At 52.8% G+C, this 25239-nt stretch overlaps 2 protein-coding genes across 3 annotated transcripts; one reads left to right on the forward strand and one right to left on the reverse strand.

The window, feature by feature from the left end:
- Positions 1-1429: 1429 nt before the first annotated feature.
- Positions 1430-15882, forward strand: GDF15 (growth differentiation factor 15). Its single transcript, XM_009435027.5, has 4 exons — positions 1430-1722; positions 9018-9152; positions 12623-13172; positions 14992-15882. Exons 3-4 carry the CDS (start codon positions 12896-12898, stop codon positions 15639-15641), a joined length of 927 nt encoding a protein of 308 aa, XP_009433302.1. The 5' UTR covers positions 1430-1722; positions 9018-9152; positions 12623-12895; the 3' UTR covers positions 15642-15882.
- A 1966-nt stretch (positions 15883-17848) lies between these two features.
- Positions 17849-24344, reverse strand: LRRC25 (leucine rich repeat containing 25). Of its 2 annotated transcripts, XM_009435028.5 has the most exons (3): positions 24169-24344; positions 22901-23688; positions 17849-18831 (listed from the first exon to the last, which is right to left on the reverse strand). In XM_009435028.5, exons 2-3 carry the CDS (start codon positions 23677-23679, stop codon positions 18693-18695), a joined length of 918 nt encoding a protein of 305 aa, XP_009433303.1. In that variant the 5' UTR covers positions 23680-23688; positions 24169-24344; the 3' UTR covers positions 17849-18692. The 2 variants fall into 2 exon arrangements, with proteins under 2 accessions (XP_009433303.1, XP_001173930.1); XM_001173930.8 differs by having other exon boundaries at positions 22901-24338.
- Between the last annotated feature and the right edge of the window lie 895 nt (positions 24345-25239).

Genomic DNA, 25239 nt, shown 5'->3' on the forward strand with positions numbered 1-25239 from the left:
CAGCCTGGCCAACATGGTGAAACCCCATCTCTACTAAAAATACAAAAATTAGCCAGGCGTGGTGGTACACATCTGTAATCCCAGCTACTCAGGAGGCTGAGGCAGGAGAATCCCTTGAACCTGGGAAGCAGAAGTTGCAGTGAGCTGAGATCGTGCCACTGTACTCCAGCCTGGGTGACAGAGTGAGACCCTGTATCTAAAAAAATAAAATAAAAATGAAAAGATGAGGATCTTGGCCTCCATTCTTGCCCTTCCACTCCATTCCAACTGCTGAGACTCTCACACCCTCTGTGGCTCCCTTTCGCCTACAGGAAATAGGATTTCTGTACTGGGCATTTGAACCCCATTCCCTTGTTTCTGCTGACCCCCAGCAGTCGCAATATCCCCTACTTCCTCTTCCCAGAACCACCCTCCCCAAAGCCCTTATCGATGCTTGGAGGATTCCTATGCATCCCTCAAAATCCAAGGTTTGGGAAAGACGCTGCAGTGGTCTCAAGACATCCTCAGTGTGATGACAGCCTGGGGTGGGGTTAAGGGGGCAAAGTCCAGCACCAGAAATCCCAACTGAGTCCTTCCCCCACACGTCTTCCACCTTCCCACCCTCTCTTTCAGGTTCTGGCTCCCTGCCTCCAGGCAATCACCAGTTTTTACCAGGAGTGCCTCAGACCTGCCCAGACATGTCCAAGTCCCCCAGAAGCAGGGAGGGGTGGGTGAGGCTGTCACCTCTCCCTTCCCTGTACGGTGCTGATAAGGGCATGGGGAGGCAGAGACAGGCAGAGATAGACACGATGAGAGACAGGCAGAAATGGAGGGAGAGCCAGGGAGAGATAGACACAAAGAGAAAAAGTGGAAATTCTCCAGATATTTTGTTTAGGGTGAGGACACGTAGACACAGAGAGGGACTTAGCCAGCTGAGGATGACGATTTGGGATGTTAGGTCACCCAGGTGCTGTGCTGTGTAACTCAGGCACAGAGCTGCCCTGTTCCGAGCCTCAGTTTACCCCTGTGACTCAGAGCAGATCTCCATACCCCCATCACAGGGCTGCGTATCCGAGCTCAGCCAGAGCCTGGCATGCAGTAGGTGCTTCATAAATACACACTGTGGACAGTAGAATTATGATGGGAGCGAGCGTGTGAACTGGGTTGCTAATGTGGAGCGTGAAGGGGGAGGCCCAGGGTTACCCGGCCAATGGGTTCCGGGCAGCAAGCACGTGGGGGAAGCCTCAGCTGACCACTTCCTGGCCAGTTTATGCAGGAACTCGCACAGCTGGTCCCTGAGGCTGAGCCCACCACTTCCGCCCCTCATGGTCCCAGCCCTGATGACTCATACTCAGCTGCCACGGTCCGCTTTCCCTGCTGAGCACGGGGGTGGGGGGCGGGGGGAAGAGGGGGAGGGAAGGGCACCTGACCGAGGTCAGAGGCCCAGAAAGGACAGAAGGTCAGGGCTGGGGAGAGAAGCAGGCAGGAGAACCGAGTCTTGGCCTTAACTGGCTGGCAACGTAAAACCTGCCCTCCACAAGGACAAGATGAAAACTTGGGGATTTGGAGGGGACAACAAATTAGACTCAATCACAATTTCAAACTTTTGGATGTCAATATATCCATCAAGAAATTGAAAAGAGGCCTGGCATGGTGGCCGATGCCTGTCATCCCAGCACTTTGGGAGACCAACGTCGGAGGATCACTTGAGATCAGGAGTTCCAGACCAGCCTGGGCAACGTGGTGAGACCCAGTCTCTACAAAAAAATTTAAAAATTAGCTGGACAGGGGCCAGGCGCGGTGGCTTACGCCTGCAATCCCATCACTTTGGGAGGCCGAGGCCTGGATGACAGTGAGAGACTCTGTCTAAAAAAAAAAAGGACAGGTGCGGTGGCTCGCGCCTGTCATCCCAACACTTTGGGAGGTCGAGGCAGATGGATCACCTGAGGTCAGGAGTTCGAAACCAGCCTGGCCAACATGGTGAAACCCCATCTCTACTAAAAATACAAAAATTAGCCAGGTGTGGTGGCACATGCCTGTCGTCCCAGCTACTTGGGAGGCTGAGGCAGGAGAATCGCTTGAACCCGGGAGGCAGAGGTTGCAGTGAGCCGAGATCGTGCCATTGCACTCCAGGCTAGGTGACAGACAGAAACTCTTGTCTCAAAAAAAACAAAAAACAAAAAAACCCACCAGAGATAAAAATGGGCAGCAGATGACATTGTTTACATAATACTGACCACAAACTTGATGTCCTAAAAGAACAGGGACTTCTCTCAGAGTTCTGGAAGCCAGAAGTCCGAAATCAAGGTGTCACAGCAGGACTGGTTCCTTCTGGAGGCTGTCAGGACTCAGAATGTGATACTCCAAAGTATGGCTCCTTGGCAAAAACTTTGTGGTTTTTGTTTTTAGAGACAGGGTCTTGCTCTGTCACCCAGGCTGGGGTGCAGTGGTACAACGATAGCTCACTGCAGCCTCTACCTCCTGGGCTCAAGCAATCCTCCCACCTCAGCCTCCCAAGTAGCTGGGACTACAGGCATGCGCCACCACACCTGGCTAATTACTTTTATTTTTGTAGAGATGAGGTCTCGCCGTGTTGCCCAGGCTGGTGTCGAACTTCTTCTTCTTCATTTTTTGTTTTTGAGATGGAATCTCGCTCTGTTGCCCAGGCTGGAGTGCAATGGTGTGATCTTGGCTCACAGCAACTTCCGCCTTCCGGGTTCAAGTGATTCTCCTGCCTCAGCCTCCCGAGTGGCTGGAATTACAGGCATGCACCACCGTGCCTGGCTAATTTTGTGTTTTTAGTAGAGACGGGGTTTCTCCATGTTGGTCAGGCTGGTCTTGAGCTCCTGACCTCAGGGGATCCACCTGCCTCAGCCTCCCAAAGTGCTAGGATTACAGGCGTGAGCCACCGCGCCCAGCGAAGACAGTTATTTTAAAGTATTTGTCTAGTGAGTCTGATGTGTGGGCTTCCTTAGGGATGGTTTCTGTCTGTTAATTTTGTTCCTTAAAATGAGCCACACTTTGCTGTTTCTCTGTATGCCTAGTGATGTTTTTGTTGTTGAAAAGCGAGCATTTGAATATTCTAAATTATGGTAACTCCAGAAATCAGATTCTCCACCTTCCTGAGAGTTTTGTGATTTTTGTTTCTATTTTTAATTATGGAAGGCAGTAGCCATCTCTTTGTTTAGATAGTTTTCCAAGCCCTTTTTTTTTTTTTTTTTTTTGCAAAGACTGTATTCCGGCCGGGCCCGGTGGCTCACGCCTGTAATCCCAGCACTTTGGGAGTCCGAGGCAGGTGGATCACGAGATCAGGAGATCGAGACCATCCTGGCTAAAACGGCAAAACCCCCCTCTCTACTAAAAATACAAAAAATTAGGTGGGCATGGTGGCGGGCACCTGTAGTCCCAGCTACTTGGGAGGCTGAGGCAGGAGAATGGCGTGAACCCGGGAGGCGGAGCTTGCAGTGAGCTGAGATCGTGCCACTGCACTCCAGCCTGGGCGTCAGAGCGAGACCCTGTCTCAAAAAAAAAATAAAAATAATAAAAAAATAAAAATAAATAAATAAATAAACCTGTTCCCCAAATATATATATGAAATTAAAACATGCGTGGTCATGATCAAGTTCTAATTACAGACAAAGACTTCCTTGAGATTGGGGAGAACCTGCCTTGGACTGCGGGGACCACTTCAACTCTCTTGGGAATGATTTTTCTTTAGGTGGGTGCTGGATAGGGGTGTTTGTGATTTTATTATTAATACTTTTGTGTGTGCCTGAAAGATTTCACAATGACAAATAAAACTGAGAGGAAAAGGTTTGGCAGTTCCCCATTAAGTTCAATAGAGGGTTACTCTGTGACCCAGTAATTCCACTCCTCAGTAGAGAGCCAAGTGAAATGAAAACAGGTGTTCAAACAAAAACGTGTACACCCACTTTTACAGCAGCATTCTTCATCAAGACGAAACTACAGTACAAATATTGTAAGATTCCATTTCTGTGAAATGTTCCGAATAGGTAAATCTATAAAGGCAGAAATTAGGCCAGGTGCAGAGGCTCATGCCTGTAATCCCAGCACTTTGGGAAGCCGAGGTGACAGGATCGCTGGAGGTTAGGATTTGAAGACCAGCCTGGGCAACATAGTGAGATCCCATCTTTACAAATTTTTTTAAAAATTAGCAAGGCACTGTCTGGATGAAGTGGCTCACGTCTGTAATCCCAGCACTTTGGGAGGCCGAGGAGGGTGGATCACCTGAGGTCCGGAGTTCGAGATCAGCCTGGGCAACACGGTGAAACCCCCATCTCTACTAAAAATTCAAAAATTAGCTGGGCATGGTGGTGCATGCCTGTAATCCCAGCTACTCGGGAGGCTAAGGCAGGAGAATCGTTTGAACCCAGGAGGTGGAGATTGCAGTGAGTTGAGATGGCGCCATTGCACTCCAGCCTGAGCAACAAGAGTAAATCTCCATCTCACCAAAAAAAAAAAAAAAAAAAAGCAAGGCACAGTGGCATCAGGCTGGGGTGGGAAGATCACTTGAGCCCAGCCATTCGAGACCAACCTGTGCAACACAGGAAAACCCCATTCTACAAAATAGTAAAAAATTATCAGGGCATGGTGGCACATGCCTATAGTCCCAGCTACTCGGGAGAGTGATGGGGGAGGATCACTTGAGCCCAGGAGGTCGAGGCTGCGGTGACCTTGATTGTGCCACTGCACTCCAGCCTGGGCTACACAGCCAGACCCTGTCTAAAAAGAAACAAAACAGGCAGGACGCAGTGGCTCACACCTGTAATCCCAGCACTTTGGGAGGCCGAGGTGGGCGGATCACCTGACATCAGGAGTTCGAGACCAGCCTGTCCAACATCGTGAAATCCCCGTCTCTACTAAAATACAAACATTAGCCGGGCATGGTAGTGGGTGCCTGTAATCCTACCTACTCGGGAGGCTGAGGCAGGAAAATTGCTTGAACCTGGGAGATGGAGGTTGCAATGAGCCGAGATCGCGCCACTGCACGACAGCCTAGGCGACAGAGCAAGACTCCATCTCAAAAAAAAAAAGAAAAAGAAAAAAAGAAGAAACTCTCATTGATGGAGTGTTCGTTGATGGAGCACTTTTTGGGAGTGGGTTGACATGCTCACAGGTGTTTTTAACCTCACCTCGTCTCTGAAGAGGTGCAGATAAAAGTCACCTGGTGAGGAAAATGCCTTTTTAAAAACAATTTTTAGAGGGCCAGCACGGTGACTCACGACTGTAATCCAAGCAATTTGGGAGGCCGAGGTGGGCGGATCACTGGAGGTCAGGAGTTCAAAACCAGTCTGGCCAACATGGTGAAATCCTGTCTCTACTAAAAATACAAAAATTAGTTGGGCATGGTGGCACATGCCTGTAATCCCAGCTACTCGGGAAGCTGAGGCAGGAGAATCACTTTAACCCAGGAGGGGAAGTTGCAGTGAGCCAAGATCGCGCCAGTGCACTCCAGCCTGGGCAACAGAGCGAGACTCTGTCTCAAAAGAAAAAAAAAGAGATGGGGTCTTGGGGTCTCACTGTGTTGCCCAGGCTGGTCTCCAACTCCTGGCCTCAAGCGATCCTCCTGCTTTGGCCTCCCAAAGTGCTGGGATTACATGCCTGAGCCACTGTGTTCAGCCAGGGTGTCCCTTTTCTGAGACTGCATTCTTCCCACCTTGCCCAAATATTGCAGGAGAACCACAGGCCCCATGCTGTGCTGGCGAAAATCTCATCTCATGCTGGCCTGTTAGGGTGGCCATATCCTCTCATTTCAGAGGCTCTGAGGGAGATGGAACAGGCTCAGCGGCTGGCTGCTTGGGGCTCTAACCCCAGCCCTGCTGTCTTCTGGCTGTGTGGCCGTGACGAGCCCACCTCTCTGGCCTCAGTTTGTCATCTGTGAAATGGACATAATCTATCCACCACATCAGGCTGTATAAAGATTAGGCCAGGTGTGGTGCCTCACACCTGTAATCCCAGCGCTTTGGGAGACTGAGGCAGGCAGATCACCTGAGGTCAGGAGTTCGAGACCAACCTGGCCAAAATGGTGAAACCCTGTCTCTAATAAAAATACAAAAATTAGCTGGGCATGGTGGCATGTACCTGTAATCCCAGCTACCCAGGAGGCTGAGGCAGGAGAATCACTGGAACCTGGGAGGCAGAGGCTGCAGTGAGCCAAGATTGCACCACTGCACTCCAGCCTGAGTGACAGAGCGAAACTCCGTCTCAGAAAAAAAAAAAAAAAAAGATATGTCCAAGTCCTAACGCTCAGTATCTGTGACCTTATTTGGAAAGAAGGTCTTTGCAAATGTAATTAAACTAAAGATCTTGTACTGAGATCATTCTGAATTAAGAATGGACCCGTGGCTGGGCACAGTGGCTCACACCTGTAATCCCAGCGCTCTGGGAGGCTGAGGTGGGCAGATCACCTGAGATCAGGTTCAAAACCAGCCTGGCCAACATGGCGAAACCCGGTCTCTACTAAAAATACAAAAAAAAATTAGCCGGGCGTTGTGGTGCACACCTGTAATTCCAGCTACTCGGGAGGCTGAGGCAGGAGAATCACTTGAACCTGGGAGGCTGCAGTGAGCTGAGATTGCGCCACTGCATTCCAGCCTGGGCAACAAGAGTGAAACTCTGTCTCGAAAATAAAAACATAAAAAGAGTGGACCCATGGCCGGGCACAGTGGCTCATGCCTATAATCCCAACACTTTGGGGGGCCAAGATGGAAGGATCGTTTGAACTCAGCCGTTTGAGACCAGCCTGGGCAACATAGTGAGACCCCTGTGTCTAAATACAAACACAAACAGAAAACAAAAAGAACCCGGGCTGGCTGCGGAACCCCCTAGATGGCACAGGCACATCCTGGCTTTCGAGGACAGTCACGAGCATGAGACAGCATTTCTTCTTGTCCTCGGGGCCTGCAGGAAGTTTTTAAGTAATCTGCTTTTGTGCCTCTTCCAAATCTCCTCCTATGACCCTGTTTACCTTACATCACAAGAAACAATCAATAAAAGTGGTTTGTGTTCGTGAGTGCCGTGTGTTTGACAAAGGCTTTGATAGCTGAGAGCTGGTAGTGGAGGGGGGAGATTTTGGGAGATCGGGGCCCTGCCAGGTGGACGGACTGGCCTGACCTCCGGCCCCTGCGCTCTGTTTACTTCCATCCCAGCTCCACCTCTGGGGACCCATGGAAGCTGTCGGTGAGGAACACAGGATCCGACCTGCTGAGCTCATTTCTGGCCACCTGCCTGCGTCCGCCCCATCTCTCCTCTCAGCTTGGCCATGAGGCGGGCTATGAGGTCATTGGTTAAAGATTTGGGGAAGCAGAGCCAGGCGAGTGGCCAGATGTGGTGGCTCATGCCATCACAGGATCCCAGCACTGTGAGAGGACAAGGAAGGAGGATGCTTGAGCTCAGGAGTTCGAGACCAGCCTGTACAACATAGCAAGACCCCCGTCTCTACAAAATATAAAATTAGCCAGTTGTGGTGGCACGCGCCTCTAGTCCCAGCTACTCGGGAGGCTGAGGTGACAGGATCCCTTGAGCCCAGGAGGTCGAGGCTGCAGTGAGTGCTTAACAGAGCCAAACCCTGTCTCTAAAACAAACAAAAACAGAAACAAAAAGTACACTACTTACTGTCCTGCTTCTCACCATTCCAGCCTGGTAGTCCTTTTTTTTTTTTTTGAGACAGGGTCTTGCTCAGTTGCTCAGGCTGGAGTGCAGAAGCGTAATCACAGCTCACTGCAGCCTTGATCTCCAAAAGACTACCAGCTTGGCTGGGTGTGGGGACTCATGCCTATAACCCCAGCACTTTGGGAGCCAGAGACAAGAGGATTCCTTGAGCCAAGGAGTTCGAGACCAGCCTGGGCAACACAGTGAGACCCTATCTCTAAAATTTTTTTTTTTTGAGATGGAATTTAGCTCTCGTTGCCCAGGCTAGAGTGCAATGGTGCAATCTCAGCTCACCACAATCTCCACCTCCTAGGTTCAAGCAAAATTCTCCTGCCTCAGCCTCCCGAGTAGCTGGGATTACAGGCATGCGCCACCATGCCAGGCTAATTTTGTATTTTTAGAAGAGACGGGGTTTCTCCATGTTGGTCAGGCTGGTCTCAAACTCCCAACCTCAGGTGATCTGCCTGCCTTGGCCTCCCAAGGTGCTGGAATTACAGACATGAGCCACCGTGCCCAGCCTAAAAAAATTTTTTTAAAAAATAGCTGAGTGTGGTGGCACATGCCTATAGTCCCAGCTACCCAGGAGGCTGAGGTGGGAGGATTGCTTGAGCCCAGCAGATCAAGGCTGTAGTGAGCCAAGATTGTGCCACTGCACTCCAGCCTGGGCAACTGAGCGAGACCCCGTCTCAAAAAAAAAAAAAAGGAAAAAGAAAAAGAAAAAAAAAGGACTACCAGGTGTTTTTTTTTTTTTTTTTTTTTTTTTGAGACGGAGTCTCACTCTGTCGCCCAGGCTGGAGTGCAGTGGCGCAATCTCGGCTCACTGCAAGCTCCGCCTCCCGGGTTCACGCCATTCTCCCACCTCAGCCTCCCAAGTAGCTGAGACTACAGGCGCCCACCACCATGCCTGGCTAATTTTTTTGTATTTTTAGTAGAGAGGGGGTTTCACCGTGTTAGCCGGGATGGTTTTGATCTCCTGACCTCGGCCTTCCAAAGTGCTGGGATTACAGGCACGAGCCACCGCGCCCGGCCTGGTGTCCTTATTTCTTGGGAAAGGATACAGAGGGTCAGAGAGGCGCCCCAGCTTGTGAAGGAATGCATTCCTGAGATCTGGCCTGGCCGTGGTCACTGGAGTGTTTACTCTGCTTACAGGGTCTGGTGTAGTGGGGGATGGCTGGGTGGGAACGTGCGGGCTATAAAGCCAGACCCCAGGTGTCAGTGCGGTTCAGAAAGCAACTAGCACAGCCATGCCCAGGCCAGGACCCGTGACACAGCGATGCTCTCAGATATTGCTGATGTTACAGATGTTGTTGGGGGCACCCTGAGGGGGCACCCTGACTCTGCAGGTGAGAACCTTCTGGGGTTCCTAGGGCCCTCGGACAAGCACTCTGATCCGGAAGACTCCAGGTCCCAGGAGTTGCAGAAACGCCACCAGGACCTTCAGAGCACCAGTTAGACAAGGAGAGCCAGGAGGAGCTGGGCCCCAACCTCATCCAAAAGCACAGGTGAGCTCTGAGACCTCCACCCCCAGGACAGCCCCCACGTCTATTTTCTTTTTCTTTAAAGATGTTCTTATTTGGGGGCCAGGCGTGGTGGCTCATGCCTGTAATCCCAGCACTTTGGGAGGCCGAGGCAGGCGGATCACCTGAGATCAGGAGTTCGAGATCAGACTGGCCAACATGACAGGGTGAGACCCCATCTTTACAACAAATACAAAAATTACCCAGGCATGGTGGCACACGCCTGTAATCCCAGCTACTAGGGAGGATGAAGCAGGAGAATTGCTTGAACCCGGGAGGTGGAGATTGTAGTGAGTTGAGATCGCACAACTGTACTCCAGCCTGGGCAACAGAGCGAGACTCCAATCCAAAAAAAAAAGAAAAAAATCCCCTAGGACAGGGCTGTGGCTGAGACCCTGAGGGCTGGAGGCTTGGCTGGCCTTGCACAGCAGCGGGTGCATGCTGGGGTGGGGAGAGGCCTGGAGACCCTGTGACTCCACTAGGGGCCTTGCTGTGTGACCCCCCCAGTGAGTCCTTGTGTCTCTTACCCACGCATGCCTGTCACATGCAGACACCCACACACACCCACTATCTGCCGGACAGAGCAGCCCTTCCTCTCCGCAGCCAGGAAGCTGGACATAGGCACAAGGGCTGACGCCTGGGGCCAGGAATCCTGAGCATTAGGAGAAGGTCTGGCACCCCAGGGGGAAGGGCACTCCTGGGGCATCCCCTGCCCCTCTACCATCTGGTGGCTGGACTCCACACCAGCCTGCCCTGCTCGAAAACCCCAGCTCCTCAATTCTGTGCCACCTCCTCTCTGGGCCCAGACAAGAGCAGATTCATCCCTGCCCCAAAGGAACCACCAGTCTTGGGTCAGCAGAGCTGGGCACAGACACTTCCAGTGCCGTGGGGCTGTAACTGTGATAGGTCTGTTGCTCCATGCACTTGGCAAGTCAACAGCTGAGAAAACAGGTTGCAACATGGAAAGAGTTTTAATCCGACCGGCTTGGTGGCTCATGCCTGTAATCCCAGCACTTTGGGAGGCTGAGGCGGGTGGATCATCTGAGGCCAGCAGTTCAAGATCAGCCTGGCCAACCAGGTGAAACCTCATCTTTACTAAAAATACAAAAATTAGCCAGGCGTGATGGTGTGCACCTGTAATCCCAGCTACTTGGGAGGCTGAGGCAGGAGAATCAATTGAACCTGGGAGGCGGAGGTTGCAGTGAGCCAAGATCATACCACTGCACTCCAGCCTGGGCAACAGAGCGAGAGACTGTCTCGGAAGAAAAAAAAAAAAAAAAGGCTGGGTGCAGTGGCTCATGCCTGTAATCCCCACACTTTAGAGGCAGAGGCTGACGGATGACTTGAGGTCAAGAGTTCGAGACCTGCCTGGCCAACATGGTGAATCACCGTCTCTACTAAAAACACAAAAATTAGCCAGGTGTGGTGGCGCACGACTAATCCCAGCTACTCAGTAGGCTGAGGCAGGAGGCGGAGGTTGCAGTGAGCCGAGATTGTGCCACTGCACTCCAACCTGGGGGACAGAGGGAAACTCCGTCTCAAAAAAAAAAAAAAAGAGAGAGATTTAATCCTAGGGCCACCCAATGAGGAGATAGGAGGGAACCTCAAATCCATTTCCAGGAGGAGGAGTTTGGGGCCATATAAATATATATATATATACATATATATATATTTTTAAGATGGAGTCAGCCGGCCGTGGTGGCTCACGCCTCTAATCCCAGTACTTTGGGAGGCCGAGGCCGGCGGATCACAAGGTCAGGAGATCGAGACCATCCTGGCTAACACGGTGAAACCCCATCTCTACTAAAAATACAAAAAAAAATTAGCTAGGCGTGGTGGGGGGTGCTCATAGTCCCAGCTACTCAGGAGGCTGAGGCAGGAGAATAGCATGAACCTGGGAGCTGGAGCTTGCAGGTTGGAGTGCAATGGCACGATCTCAGCTCACTGTAACCTCCGCCTCCTGGGTTCAAGCGATTCTCCTGCCTCAGGCTCCCGAGCAGCTGGGATTACAGGCATGTGCCACCACGACCGGTTAATTTCTGAAATTTTTTAGTAGAGACAGGGTTTCATCATGTTGGTCAGGCTGGTCTCGAACTCCTGACCTCAGGTGATCCACCCGCCTTGGCCTCCCAAAGTGCTGGGATTACAGGCGTGAGCCACTGCACCTGGCCAGGGGCTAGAGTTTTAATTTTTAAGGGTTTTGGAGTGGGCTGAAGTGTGGAGGTCATTGCTTGGTGAAAGAGTGCAGGAGGTGAAGTCACAGACAGTAAGAAACTGTATTCTCATGCAGATTCCGTTCCTCTGTGGGGTCTTCACACTGGTGGGTGTCATTGGTTAAGGATTTCAAAAACATCTTAAGAAATTCTTTTAAAAAGTCTTATGATTCTAAGGTCGGAAATCACATCTATAGCAAATGGTCGGTATCAGGTGCTACAAGCAACTTGCGGTCACAAGGAAGTGGGTCAAAGTGCAGCCTGATTAATGCTTAATTATAACTAAGTTTCTGTCCAGAATTCTTTTTTTTTGAGACAGAGTTTTGCTCTTGTTGATCAGGCGGAAGTGCAATGGTGAAAACTTGGCTCACTGCAACCTCCGCCCCCTGGGTTCAAGCGATTCTCTTGCTTCAGCCTCTCGAGTAGCTGGGATTACAGGCATGTAATCCCACCACCAAGCCCAGCTAATTTTGTATATTTAGTAGAGACAGGGTTTCTCCATGTTGGTCAGGCTAGTCTAGAACTCTTGACGTCAGATGATCCACGTGCCTCGGCCTCCCAAAGTGCTGGGATTACAGGCGAGAGCCACCGTGCCCGGGGCAGAATTCTGTTTTTTAGAGACGAGGTATTGCCATCTTGCCCAGACTTGTCTCGAACTCCTGGGCTCAAACAATCCACCCACCTCAGCCTCCCAAAGTGCTGAGATTATTGACATAAGCCACCATGCCTGGCCCCCAGAATTATGAATCCTGTGAGGATGGCTTCAAGGTGAGTGCTGAGCCAGACAAAAGGATGGGGTTTGGGAGCACCCTGCTTAGACTGGAAAGATAATGTTGGAGAAGACTTCCTGGAAGAGGGGCTTTTTGCGTAGAGTTTTGAAGAATGAGTAGGAGTTCTCCAGAGGAGGATGAGTAACTGCAATAACACCCAGTTTATCAAGCGCCTCCTATGTGTCTGGCCCTGTGCTTTACCCCTCATTTGACCACCTCTCCAGTGAGAGTCTCAGTCCCTTTTTTTCCTGGTAAGGAAACAGGCATGGCAGAGAGGCATGACACATCAAGGTTGCCCTTCCTGGCTCCATCTAGCCCGTTCTCCTCTGCTTCCTTTGTTTTTCACCATCTTTAGCCTTTGACCCCAACCAAAAAGAGAAGAGAGGAAATCCCATGGGCATAGACAGCCACCTCTTAAACTCCTGTATGGAATTTTTCACATAGTAACAATGTCTTTTTTTCCTCCAAAAAGACTCCCAGGCTGGAATGGTGTCCTCATATGGAGGAAGAGGATACTGAGGCCCAGAAATGTGCCCTAGCTTTACTAGGAGCGCCCCCACCTAAAGATCCTCCCCCTAAATACACCCCCAGACCCCGCCCAGCTGTGGTCATTGGAGTGTTTACTCTGCAGGCAGGGGGAGGAGGGCGGGACTGAGCAGGCGGAGACGGACAAAGACCGGGGACTATAAAGGCCGGTCCGGCAGCATCTGGTCAGTCCCAGCTCAGAGCCGCAACCGGCACAGCCATGCCCAGGCAAGAACTCAGGACGCTGAATGGCTCTCAGATGCTCCTGGTGTTGCTGGTGCTCTCGTGGCCGCCGCATGGGGGCGCCCTGTCTCTGGCCGAGGCGAGCCGCGCAAGTTTCTCGGGACCCTCTGAGTTGCACTCCGAAGACGCCAGATTCCGAGAGTTGCGGAAACGCTACGAGGACCTGCTGACCAGGCTGCGGGCCAACCAGAGCTGGGAAGATTCAAACACCGACCTCGTCCCGGCCCCTGCAGTCCGGATACTCACGCCGGAAGGTAAGTGAAATCTTAGAGATCCCCTCCCACCCCCCAAGCAGCCCCCATATCTAATCAGGGATTCCTCATCTTGAAAAGCCCAGACCTACCTTTGAGCCTCAGTTGCCCCATCTGTGCCCTGGGTAGGAACATCCTGGACCCCCTTGGGTCTGATGGGGTAGCCGATGCCTGATTTGCACCCACAACGTGGGAGGTTATAACCTGTCCCCAAATTGCAAATGGGGAAACTGAGGTACAGGGATGCCAGGGACCCTCCTGAATGTGCACAGCACCTGTGAAACCCGGGGACGGGGTCGGGCGTGCGGTGTGGGCATGGTCCCTGACCTGGGCTGGGGCCAGGATCCGAGAGAAACAATGGGGGTGTGGTGCATGGATAGAGGTTTGTGATAGGCAGAGCCAGCTGGAGCTGGTTCTGAATCTGATGAAATCGCTTGTCAAGGCACTGCTAAAGTCACATGCAACGAGCGACTTGTTAGGGGAGGAGGAGAGTATTTTCCCCATCTCTGTGCCCTCCATGGAGGCTCCAGGGGTGCAGGGCACTGGATGAGGTCTGGGCTGTGGTGGGACCCAGGAGGGGGCAGGCAGAGGGGCACACTCTTAGCCCGCCCTAAACCCATCTGTGCCGTGTGACTCCAGCAAACCTCTCACCCTTGCTAAGCCTAGCAACTAGGTTAAGGCACCCTCAAACCCCAGTCTCCCCAGTCTCCCTAACACTTGTACCAGCCTGAGGGGCTGTGATTCCTAGAGGCTCAGTAGTCTGGAATGTGATGGGTTTGGCACTCTTCATTTCTCGGGATCACACCTGTAATCCCAGCACTTTAGGAGGCCAAGGTGGGAGCATCGCTTGAGGCCAGAACATTGCAGCCTGGGCAGTATAGCGAGAATCCATCTCTACCAAAAATGTTTAAAAAAAAATTAGCCAGACATGATGGTGTGTGCCTGTAGTCTCAGTTATTCAGGAGGCTGAGGCGGGAGGAGCACTTGAATCCAGGAGATTGAGGCTGCACTGAGCCATGAGTGCCCCACTGCACTCCAGCCTGGGTAACAGCAAGACCATAATAAATAAATAAATAAGTGAAGCAAGTAAGTTTTTGACTGCCAGAAGAAAAGCAGAGCCATGGTTGGAATCTCAGGCTGCCTGAATATCAGATATACATTAATTCCTTCAAGTATTTACTAAGCACCTATTGTGTGCCAGGCACAGTGTCAACCAAGCTAAGATTCTAAGTAGGGAATATGAATGATACACAAGGAAATAAAATAGGGTGCTTCCTATTTTAGGCAGGCTGGAAGGAAGAGGAGGAGCCAGCCATACTGAGATTCAGGAGATTCAGGGGGAGAAATGCCCTTTTTTTTTTTTTTTTTTTTTTTTGAGAGGGAGTCTTCCTCTGTTGCCCAGGCTGGAGTGCAGTGGCACGATCTTGGCTCACTGCAACCTCCACCGCCCTGATTCAAGCCATTCTTCTGCCTCAGCCTCCCGAGTAGCTGGGATCACAGGCGCCAGCCACCACGCCCAGCTAATTTTTTGGTATTTTTAGTAGAAGCGGGCGTTTCACCATATTGGCCACATATTGGCCAGGCTGGTCTTGAACTCCTGACCTCAAGTGATCCACCTGCATTGGCCTCCCAAAGTGCTGGGATTACAGGCGTGAGCCACCGCGCCCTCACGGAGAAATGCTCTTGGTAGGGGAAATAACTTGTGCAAAGGCGCCGGCGCCGTGGTGAGATCCAGCTTGGCGTATTAGGGGAAATGGGCACCCTCGTTCCTGGAAAACGGTAGGCCTGTGGGTGACCAGCTTCCCTATCTGTCTTCCCACAGTGCGGCTGGGATCTGGCGGCCACCTGCACCTGCGTATCTCCCGGGCCGCCCTTCCCGAGGGGCTCCCCGAGGCCTCCCGCCTTCACCGGGCTCTGTTCCGGCTGTCCCCGACGGCGGCAAGGTCGTGGGACGTGACACGACCGCTGCGGCGTCAGCTCAGCCTTGCAAGACCCCAGGCGCCCGCGCTGCACCTGCGACTGTCGCCGCCGCCGTCGCAGTCTGACCAACTGCTGGCAGAATCTTCGTCCGCACGGCCCCAGCTGGAGTTGCACTTGCGGTCGCGAGCCGCCAGGGGGCTCCGCAGAGCGCGTGCGCGCAACGGGGACCACTGTCCGCTCGGGCCCGGGCGCTGCTGCCGTCTGCACACGGTCCGCGCGTCGCTGGAAGACCTGGGCTGGTCCGATTGGGTGCTGTCGCCACGGGAGGTGCAAGTGACCATGTGCATCGGCGCGTGCCCGAGCCAGTTCCGGGCGGCAAACATGCACGCGCAGATCAAGACGAGCCTGCACCGCCTGAAGCCCGACACGGTGCCAGCGCCCTGCTGCGTGCCCGCCAGCTACAATCCCATGGTGCTCATTCAAAAGACCGACACCGGGGTGTCGCTCCAGACCTATGATGACTTGTTAGCCAAAGACTGCCACTGCATATGAGCAGCCCTGGTCCTTCCACTGTGCACCTGCGCGGGGGACGCGACCTCAGTTGTCCTGTCCTGTGGAATGGGCTCAAGGTTCCTGAGACACCCGATTCCTGCCCAAACAGCTGTATTTATATAAGTCTGTTATTTATTATTAATTTATTGGGGTGACCTTCTTGGGGACTGGGGGTCTGGTCTGATGGAACTGTGTATTTATTTAAAACTCTGGTGATAAAAATAAAGCTGTCTGAACTGTTCCCTGTGGTGTCCAGGATAAGGGAAGGTGACCTTGAGAAGATCCTCCTCTCCCTGACCTCAGTTTCTCTAGGAGACCTGGGAGGGGGTAAGTGGAAAGGCTCAAGGAATGAGTGGCAAGGTGTTCTCGGAGATGCCAAGCCATTGGAAGGTGCTTACGACACCTGTGAGCTCTAAGGGCAGCCTTGGCCATTCCTGACTCCCTGACTCTCTGTCTCTATTTCTCTATCTCCTTATTGCTGTTTCTTTTTTCTTTTTTTTTTTTTAGACGGGGTCTCACTCTGTTGCCCAGGCCAAAGTGCAGTGGCACAATCACAGCTCACTGCAGCCTCAACCACCCGGGCTCAATCGATCCTCCCACCTCAGCCACCTGAGTAGCTGGGACTACAAGTGCATGCCATCATGCCCAGCTAACTTTTGTATTTTTTGTAGAGGCTGAGTTTCGCCATGTTGCCCAGGCTGGTGTTTCTGTTTTGGAAACAGCTGAGACCCCATACCTTTTTAAGTCTCAGCTTCCCTCCATCTTTCCTCATTCCTCAAAACTTCTCTCTTCGGGGGCTGAGGCAGAGGATCTGTCTCTATCTTTGTCTCTATCACCATCCTGTTGTCTCTCCCCACTTGGGAGTCGCCTTTCCAAACACAGGCAGCTCAGAGCCAAGTCTATCTGCAACCAAGCACCTTGTTTTGTGGTACTGTCCCCAACCTGAGGGGTGAGTCCCATCACACCTCCTGTTTGTGGCACTTCCATGTTAGTGACACCTCATTCTTTCATATATAAAGAGTAGGGAGAAACAAATAAGTTGTGAAGAATATTTTCATGCACACCACATCTCCCAGGTTATATATACTTCCTGTTTAGGATGTTGGAATTCTGAGGTGTGCTGAGTCCAGCCCCCTCCCCACACTAAACTGCCTGCCCACCCTGAATCTCTGAGAGGAATGGCGATGGGTGTCTTGAGGGACAGAGTACCCACTTCCAGCAGTGAGGTGTATCTGCTGGGAATGCCACCACCCACAGGCCAACCTGAATGACTCAGGTTCCCCTTAACATATTCAGTGAGTGCCCACTTTATGCCAGGCGCCGGACACAGCTGTAAAAAGACACACAAGGACCACCCCACTTTGCGGAGCCTGGTTGAGTGAAGGGGACAAATGAGTAAATCCTAAGAAAGTAGTTGATTGCAGTAAGATTTGTGCTGGGGATTCAACCCATCAGTTCATTAGTGAACGGAGGCAGAGGTGATCTAGATAGTTGGATGGGGAGGCCTCCCTGGGGAGGGAGGTCACATTTGAGCTGAGACCTGGAGGAAGAAAAGGAGTCGGGGAGGGGGTAGTTGAGGGTGGACATTGCAAGTAAATGCAAACAGCAAGTGCAAAGGCCCTGAGATGGGAGCAGGCTCACTTCAGTCACAGCAAAGCTATTGAAAACGGGCACCTAGGAGGCTTCAAAATTAAACTCAATACCAAAAGGCAGCAGATGGCGTCACTGAGTCTTTCCCCAAACAACAGCTGTTGCCTTTGCAAGGTATAGGGCTGGGCCTGTGCCTTCTCTGTGCTTCTCCAGGCTCTTGCACAAGTTGGTCCACCCAGCCAGCATGCCCTTTCCTCTCCAATTCTCAAACTCCTATGCATCCTTCAAAACCCACTGCAGATTCCCCTCTTACATGCAGCCTTATTCAAACTCATTCAACTGTCTCCGTGTGGGGACTGTGCTCCCATTCTTCCCTTTGGCCCAGGCTTGATCTCCCAGGACTGAGGGTACTTGTCTCTAGTTCTATCTCCCCCAGGTTGGAGGATTGGGCTGGGACCAGCTGATAGGAAACCCAGTTGAGGCATGAGCCTGAAAAAACTCTTGAAATACAGACGTCTGTGAGTCATTAACTCTGCCTGAGAAGAAACCAGGGACAGCTTCTCAGAGGAGGTGGCATTGCACCAGGGTCTTGAAAGATTTTCTCAGAATATTAGAGCTAAAGGAATATACATATATTTTTATTTTGGGGGTGGTGTGGGCTGCTCTGGAGGCCAAGCCTGGAGATCAGGGACCTGGGAAGGGGCCCTGAGAGGGGCAGAAGGGAGGAATGTGGCTGGGCGCGGTGGCCACGCCTGTAATCCCAGCACTTCAGGAGGCCGAGGCGGGCAGATCGCTTGAGGTCAGGAGTTCGAGACCAGCCTGGCCAACATGGCGAAACCCCGTCTCTATTACAAATACAAAAATTAGCTCGGCATGGTGGCGGGTGCTGTAATCCCAGCTACTCGGGAGGCTGAGGCAGGAGAATCACTTGAACCCGGGAGGCGGAGGTTGCAGTGAGCTGAGATTGCACCATTGCACTCCAGCCTGGGTGGTAGAGTGAGACTCAGTTTCAAAAACAAACAAACAAACAACAACAACAACAAAAAAACAGGGATGGGAGGTGGGGAGCAATTTGGGAGTCTCAGATGGAGACTTGGTCTTAGAACTCAGAAATCCCCACCTTGAGGAACCCACGCACCCTGAGCCAGCAGCCTCATCAGCCTCGAAGCATTTATTGAGCACTGCCTGTACATCCACAGGAGGGTGATGACAGGATCGGCACAGTGACCCTCCTGTCCCCTTGTTGGGGGTCTCTCCTCTTCCCCCTCTAGGAGCCGAGGGGGCTGAGGAGCGGCATGAGGGACAGGGAGGGGGCGGCAGAGCTTCCTGGGGCCTCAAGGACAATCCTTTCCTGTCCCCATTCTTCAGATGGAGAAACTGAGGCCATGGAGGAGTTAGGACGCCCTGAGTCACCCAGCAGGGACTGAAGGGGTTCTGGGTGGAGGTTAGGACATCTTAGGCTCAGTGCCCGGGGATCACGTACTCCTCTTCATCCATTGGGGCCTGGCCCAGTGACTGCAGGTTACAGTAGACAGGCTGGGAAGCCAGGTCGATGTCCTTGTAGTTCATGTAAAAGTCATTGTCCTCTGAAGGGTGAGCCCTGGGGGGACAGACAGACCAGGGGTAAGTGTGGGAGGGGGAGGACTCAGCGGACAGGCACATGAGCTTTGAGAAAGTCCAGAGCGGGCCAGGTGCTCTGACTCACGCCTGTAATCCAGCACTTTGGGAGGCTGAGGTGGGTGGATCACCTGAGGTCAGGAGTTCAAGACCAGCCTGGACAACATGATGAAACCTCGTCTCTACTAAAAATACAAAAATTATCCAGTCATGGTGGCACATGCCTGTAGTCCCAGCTACTCGGGAGTCTGAGGCAGGAGAATCACTTGAACCCAGGAGGTAGAGGTTGTAGTGAGCCGAGATCGTGCCATTGCACTTCAGCCTGGGAGACAGAGCAAGACTCTATCTCAGAAGGAAAAAAAAAAAAAGAAAGCTTCAGAGTGGCTCAGTCCACCCCGAATATTTACATATGGGGAAACTGTGGCACGGGCTAGTGTTCTGACTCCTAGCCAGCCCCACCTCTCTCTGAGGAGGCTGCGGGAGGGCAGTGATTTAGGGAAGGTTCTGTGGGTGTAACGCTGCGGTCTGAGGACCCTGAACCCTTTTTCCTTCCTTAAAAATGAGATAGCGGCCAGGCGCGGTGACTCATGCCTGTAATCCCAGCACTTTGGGAGGCCAAGGCAGAAGGTCTGCTTGAGGCCAGGAGTTTGAGACCATCCTGGGCAACAGGGTGAGACCCCATTTCTACAAAAAATTAAAAAATTATTCAGGCGTGGTGACGTGTGCCTGGAGTCCCATCTACTCGGGAGGCTGAGGTGGGAGGATCGCTTGAGCCCAGGAGGTTGAGCCTACAGTGAGCCGTTATCACACCACTGCACTGCAGCCTGGATGACAGAGGGAGACCCCATCTCAAAAAAAAACAGAAATTGAGGTAGCTGTTCATTATTACATTAAAGTCTAAATTTTTGTTTCCTCTTGAAAAATCGGAAGCTCTGGCCACGTCAGTCACATGCACACAAGTGGCTGCACCCACACTCTGTGCTCCTTCTGATGGGAAATGTTTTCACCACTGAAGCAACTGACTTTGTGGCCCTCATATATAAAAGCAAGTCTCTGAGCCTCAGTTTCTGCATCTATAGAATTGGTCAAGGAGCAGGTAGCTACTTAGGAATATTTGTTATGGTCAGCAAGACCTCCAGAGAATTTTCCTGCCTCCTGAACATTCTAATTCCAACCCAGCTCCTCTTGTAAAAAGGGCCACTGGGCCAGGTGCGGTGGCTCACGCCTATAATCCCAGCACTTTGAGAGGCCAAGGTGGGCAGATCACCTGAGGTCAGGAGTTCAAGACCAGCCTGGCCAACATGGCAAAACCCCGTCTCTACTAAAATTAGCTGGGTGTGATGGTGGGCGCCTGTAATCCCAGCTACTCGGGAGGCTGAAGCAGGAGGCAGGAGAATCACTTGAACCCGGGAGGTGAAGGTTGCAGTGAGCCGAGATCATGCCATTGCACTCTAGCCTGGGTGACAGAGCGGGAAAAAAAAAAAAGGCAGAAGGGCTACTTTGTGTTAACAGCATCTATCAGTCAATTATACTCTAGTATGAATTGCCCGCCAACCCCTAAGTGGTTGTAGGGGGACGAACAGGACTGGGATGCAGGGTTTGTGTCCTGCCTTTTTTGACTGGCTATGTGACCTTGGACAAGTCATTTCCCGGCCTCCCAGAGCCTCCATGTCTGTAACTGTAAGATGCAGGGTGGAAATGACACAGTCAATTCTAAACACAGTGTTTCTGGAGGCCAGTACATAAAGGAGGCTGATCCGGAAGCCTCGGGGACAGGGAGGCCAAGATGAACATCAGAGCACAAGCTGCTTTTGCGAGTCCAGTGTCTTCAACACCCTGCCTCAGACCATTTCTGCTTTTGAGCCATGTTGACATCTGCTTTGCATATTTTCTCCTTTCTCACCAACAGCCTTCCGATAGCCTCCCCACCTCCTGGCACGGACTCTGCTGCCCAAACACAGCCATGGCTGCGGCCCCTTCCTGCTTGGCCCTCCCTGTTCCCCTCAGGCCTCAGCTTTCAAGTCATCCCTTCTCAAAAACCATTCACAGCAAATTCTCTGTTCTTTCCCACCGCTGGGTCTCTGCCCTTGAGGGTCCCACCCCTTGAAATTCCCTCCATTCCCTTTTCCAACCTAGAAAAGCTTTTCTTTTCTTTTTTTCTTTCTTTCTTTTCTTTTTTTTTTTTTTTTTTTTGAGACGGAGTCTCGTTCTGTCGCCCAGGCTGGGGTGCAGTGGTGCGATCTGGGCTCACTGCAACCTCCACCTCCTGGGTTCAAGTGATTCTTCTTGCCTCAGCCTCCCAAGTAGCTGGGATTACAGGCACCCATGACCATGCCCGGCTAATTTTTGTATTTTTAGTAGAGACAGGGTTTCACCATATTGGCCAGGCTGGTCTCGAACTCCTGACCTCGTGATCCTCCTGCCTTGGCCTCCCAAAGTGTTGGGATTACAGGCATGAGCCACCGTGCCCAGCCTAATTTTTGTATTTTTTAGTAGAAACAGGGTTTCACCATGTTGGTCAGGCTGGTCTTGAGGTCCTGACCACAGGTGATCTGATCTCGCCTTGGCCTCGAAAAGTGCTGGGATTATAGGCATGAGCCACCGCACCCCACACCAACCTAGAAAAGTTCAACTCATTTGTCTAAGCCCAGCAAAATCATCCAGAAGCCGGTGGCGGTGGCTCACACCCATAATGCCAGCACTTTGGGAGGCTAAGACATGAGGATCACTTGAGGCCAAGAGTTTGAGACCAGCTTGAGAAACATAGCAAGACCCCCGTCTCTATGAAAAATACAAAAATTAGTTGGGTGCGGCGGCATATGCCTGTGGTCCCAACTACTCTGGAGACTGAGGCAGGAGGATCACTTGAGGCCAGGAGCTTGAGGCTGCAGTGATCTGTGATGGTGCCACTGCACTCCAGCCAGGGCGACAGAATGACACTGTCTCAAAAAAAAATGTCGGCTGGGTGCAGTGGCTCACACCTGTAATCCCAGCACTTTGGGAGGCTGAGGTGGGCGGATCACGAGGTCAGGAGATCGAGACCATCCTGGCTAACACGGTGAAACCCCGTCTCTACTAAAAATACAAAAAATTAGCCTGGCGTGGTGGCGGGCGCCTGTAGTCCCAGCTACTCGGACTCCTGAGGCAGGAGAATGGCATGAACCCGGGAGGCGGAGCTGGCAGTGAGCCGAGATCGCGTCACTACACTCTAGCCTGGATGACAGGGCCAGACTCCGTCTCAAAAAAAAAAAAAAAAATCATCTAGTGGTGATGGGACTTTGTAGGGCACCTCTTTAGTATCTCATGTGTGTCATGGGGAAATGGGGGGCTGTCCCCACTCTATGGAGACAGAAATGGAGGTTCAGAGACAGCCTTGGGTCACATGGGACCTGGGCCTATGCTGCTGACCGCCACCGCAGAGCCCCAACTCCGCTCAAGCAGTTGCCTCCTGTCTCCCCATCCTTGGCCGCCAGAAACTGGGTTTACAGGTCATAAGGAGGGGAAGTTTGTCCCATATATGGGAACTCACTTAATTCTTACCCCAACACACTATGATGGGGGCTGTAATTCTCCCTCATTTTACTTTATTTTATTGATTTTATTTTTGAGATGGAGTCTCACTCTGTCGCCCAGGCTGGAGTGCAATGGCATGAACTTGGCTCACTGCAACCTCTGACTCCCAGGTTCAAGAGATTCTCTTGCCTCAGCCTCCTCAGTAGCTGGGACCACAGGCGCCCGCCACCACACCTGGCTAATTTTTGTATTTTTAGTACAGACTGGGTTTCACCGTGTTGGCCAGGCTGGTCTCATACTCCTGACTTCAAGTGATCCGCCTGCCTTGGCCTCCCAAAGTGCTAGGATTACAGGTGTGAGCCACCATGTCCAGTCCTCTCCCCATTTTATAGGTGAGGAGACTGAGGCTCAGAGAAGTAAAGCTACTCACCTAAGATCCCACAGCCTTCAAGCGGCAGAGCTGGGATTTGAACCTCGGCCATCTAGGTGTGGAGCCTTATTATTCACCACTTTGGCAGGTGTCTCAGTGGCTTACTTACCCTTGTTCATCCCACTGGTGCTCGGCTGCTGGCTGGCCCACAAACATGTTCTCATAGTCGGGAGTGGAGGGGCAGGATGGCACGGCCACTTGGGGCTTGGGGGCGCTCCGGCTGCCGTACCGTGGCTGCAAGCCTAAACTGGGCTTGGGCCCATCCTGAGCAGCCCAGGGCTTGTTCAGCTCCCGGCTTCTGGCCACTCGGCATCGCCAGAGTCTCCAGGCCAGCACAGGACCAGCGATGGCAAGTCCAAGAAGCAGGCACCCGCTGACCACCACTGCCCCGATAGTTGCAGAGGCCAGGCCAGGGGCGCAGCTGACCTCCAGGAAGGCAGAGAGGTTGTGCTGGGAGCTGGTTGTGTCCCAGCAGAGCAGAGGCTTCTGGCCAGAGCAGTTGTCTCGGCGGATGTCGTGCCAGGACTCCAGGGCACAGTTGCAGTCAGCCTGCAGGTCAAGGTCACAGCGGGCGGCCAGCGCCCCATCCACACGAGACAAGGGGTTGCGTAGCACGTTCAGGACCTCAAGCTTCTGCAGGTGGGCAAAGAAGGTCACTGGAAGCTCTCGCAGGCCGTTTCCAGACAGGTCAAGGAGAATCACGTTGCTGGCCCGCAGAGACTGGTTGTGGGGCAGGCTCAGGCTGAGGCCACTGAAATTCAGGCACGTGGCCCTGAACTCCGCGTTCCAGTCCACATCCGCGGAGGACACGGTGCACGACAGTTCCAGGCTGTCTGACTCCGGCAGCAGCAGCGGCAACAGCAGCGTCCATGCCAGGGTGCCCCCCATTCAAGCAACCTACGTAGAGACACCGGAATCCTAGCCCTGACCTCAGCCCTGTGGTCGCCCTCGCCTCCACCGCCAGTGTTTATTATTATAGCTCAGACCAGCTCAAGCCGCTTCTGAAATGGTAAAACGCAGCCCCAGTCTGGTCGCCTCCTTTGGCTGGTGGGCTGCCTCAGTCTCCCCTTCTGGGGAATGGGTAGATAACCCCAGCGCCTAGCGGGCTTGGAAGGCGAGGAGGAGATCCGGGCCAGTTAACCCCTTCTTCTATGTCCTGAACATTTGGGGCGCCCTCGTTGGCCAGGACGGGACCCTATGCAAATAAGCGGTTGCCTTGGAAACGGCCCCGCCCCCTGATCACGCTCCCGGTATCTCCCAGAACCGCGGGTCGCTGGGAAGTCCTGGGATAGGGTGGAGTGGGGGCTGCTGAAAGGATCCTCCCAGGTCTGGTTTGCAGTCCCTGCACAGGTGCAAGTTCTAGAGCTTCAGTCCTACCTTTTGGGTCCCACTGCCACGCTTTTGCCTCTGCGATGCTGGAAAAGCGACGGCGCCCAGGGGCTGCGTCCTGGCCCACCTGGACACCGGGGCCGCAGCGGCCACGGCCGGCACAGTCCGCAGCGCTGCTGGGGTCGCTGGCGTTCCTCTGGCTCTGCACCCAGCGACTCAGGGGGAAGAGGAACTGGTGTCTGGGTGGAGTGCAGAGGGGAAGAATGAAGACAGAGATCCGCCCCCTTGCAGGGCCTCAAGGTTCTCACCAGAGGTGGATGGAGGGCAAGGGGGAGGGGTGGCCCAGAGTCCCTCTTCCCTCTTGCTGGAACCCAGTGACTCCATGTCCTCTATTAGCACCCCAACCGACTGCCACCTCATCAACTCGCTTCTCGATCTCAGCTTGGCTGGTTCCCAGCTCATGCAGTCATTTATTCATTCAACAAGCATCACCCACGCTGGGCCCCCAAGAGGCCTCAGCCCTGACCAGGTCCTCAAGGAGCTATCTTAAGAGAGGACAGAGCTGGACATAGACACTCCTAGTCCCATGCAGTCAAGGAAGGTCCAGAGGGAAAGACAGGGTCCTGGAAGGCTTCCTGGAGGAGGAGGCATTACAGTTGGGGCTTCAACGCATGAGTAGGAGTTCACCAAGATTCCCCAAACCTATCATTGGCTCTCCAAGCTCCTCCAAGCCTCTCCCACTGAGTTCTTGCACAATGGCACCTCTATGCTGGAGGGGACAGTGAGGAGGGCTCCCAGCAACTTGGGAAAATGTAGCTGGCTGGGATAGCATGGTTAGGAGTGGAGAGGATAGAAGGAATTGGTGGTGGGGGAAGAGGTCCATGTGGAGCCAAGGCAGGTGCGTGGGCAGAGGGGCACTGGCTCAAGAAGTCCTTCTGGAGTGAGCCTGGTGTCTGGGGTGGGCAACGTGGGGAAGAGGCTGAGGTCCCAGAAGCAGATGGGGGCCTGAGGCAGACTGGAGGGGTAGTAGTGACAAAAGTGATACTGAGGAGGGGTGGGCTGGGAGAAGGCCTCACCTGAACCTGGTGTCAGGTGGACCAGGTTCCAACCTATGCCAGC

This window comes from Pan troglodytes, chromosome 20, assembly GCF_028858775.2.
Source record: "Pan troglodytes isolate AG18354 chromosome 20, NHGRI_mPanTro3-v2.0_pri, whole genome shotgun sequence".
Taxonomy (NCBI): domain Eukaryota; kingdom Metazoa; phylum Chordata; class Mammalia; order Primates; family Hominidae; genus Pan; species Pan troglodytes.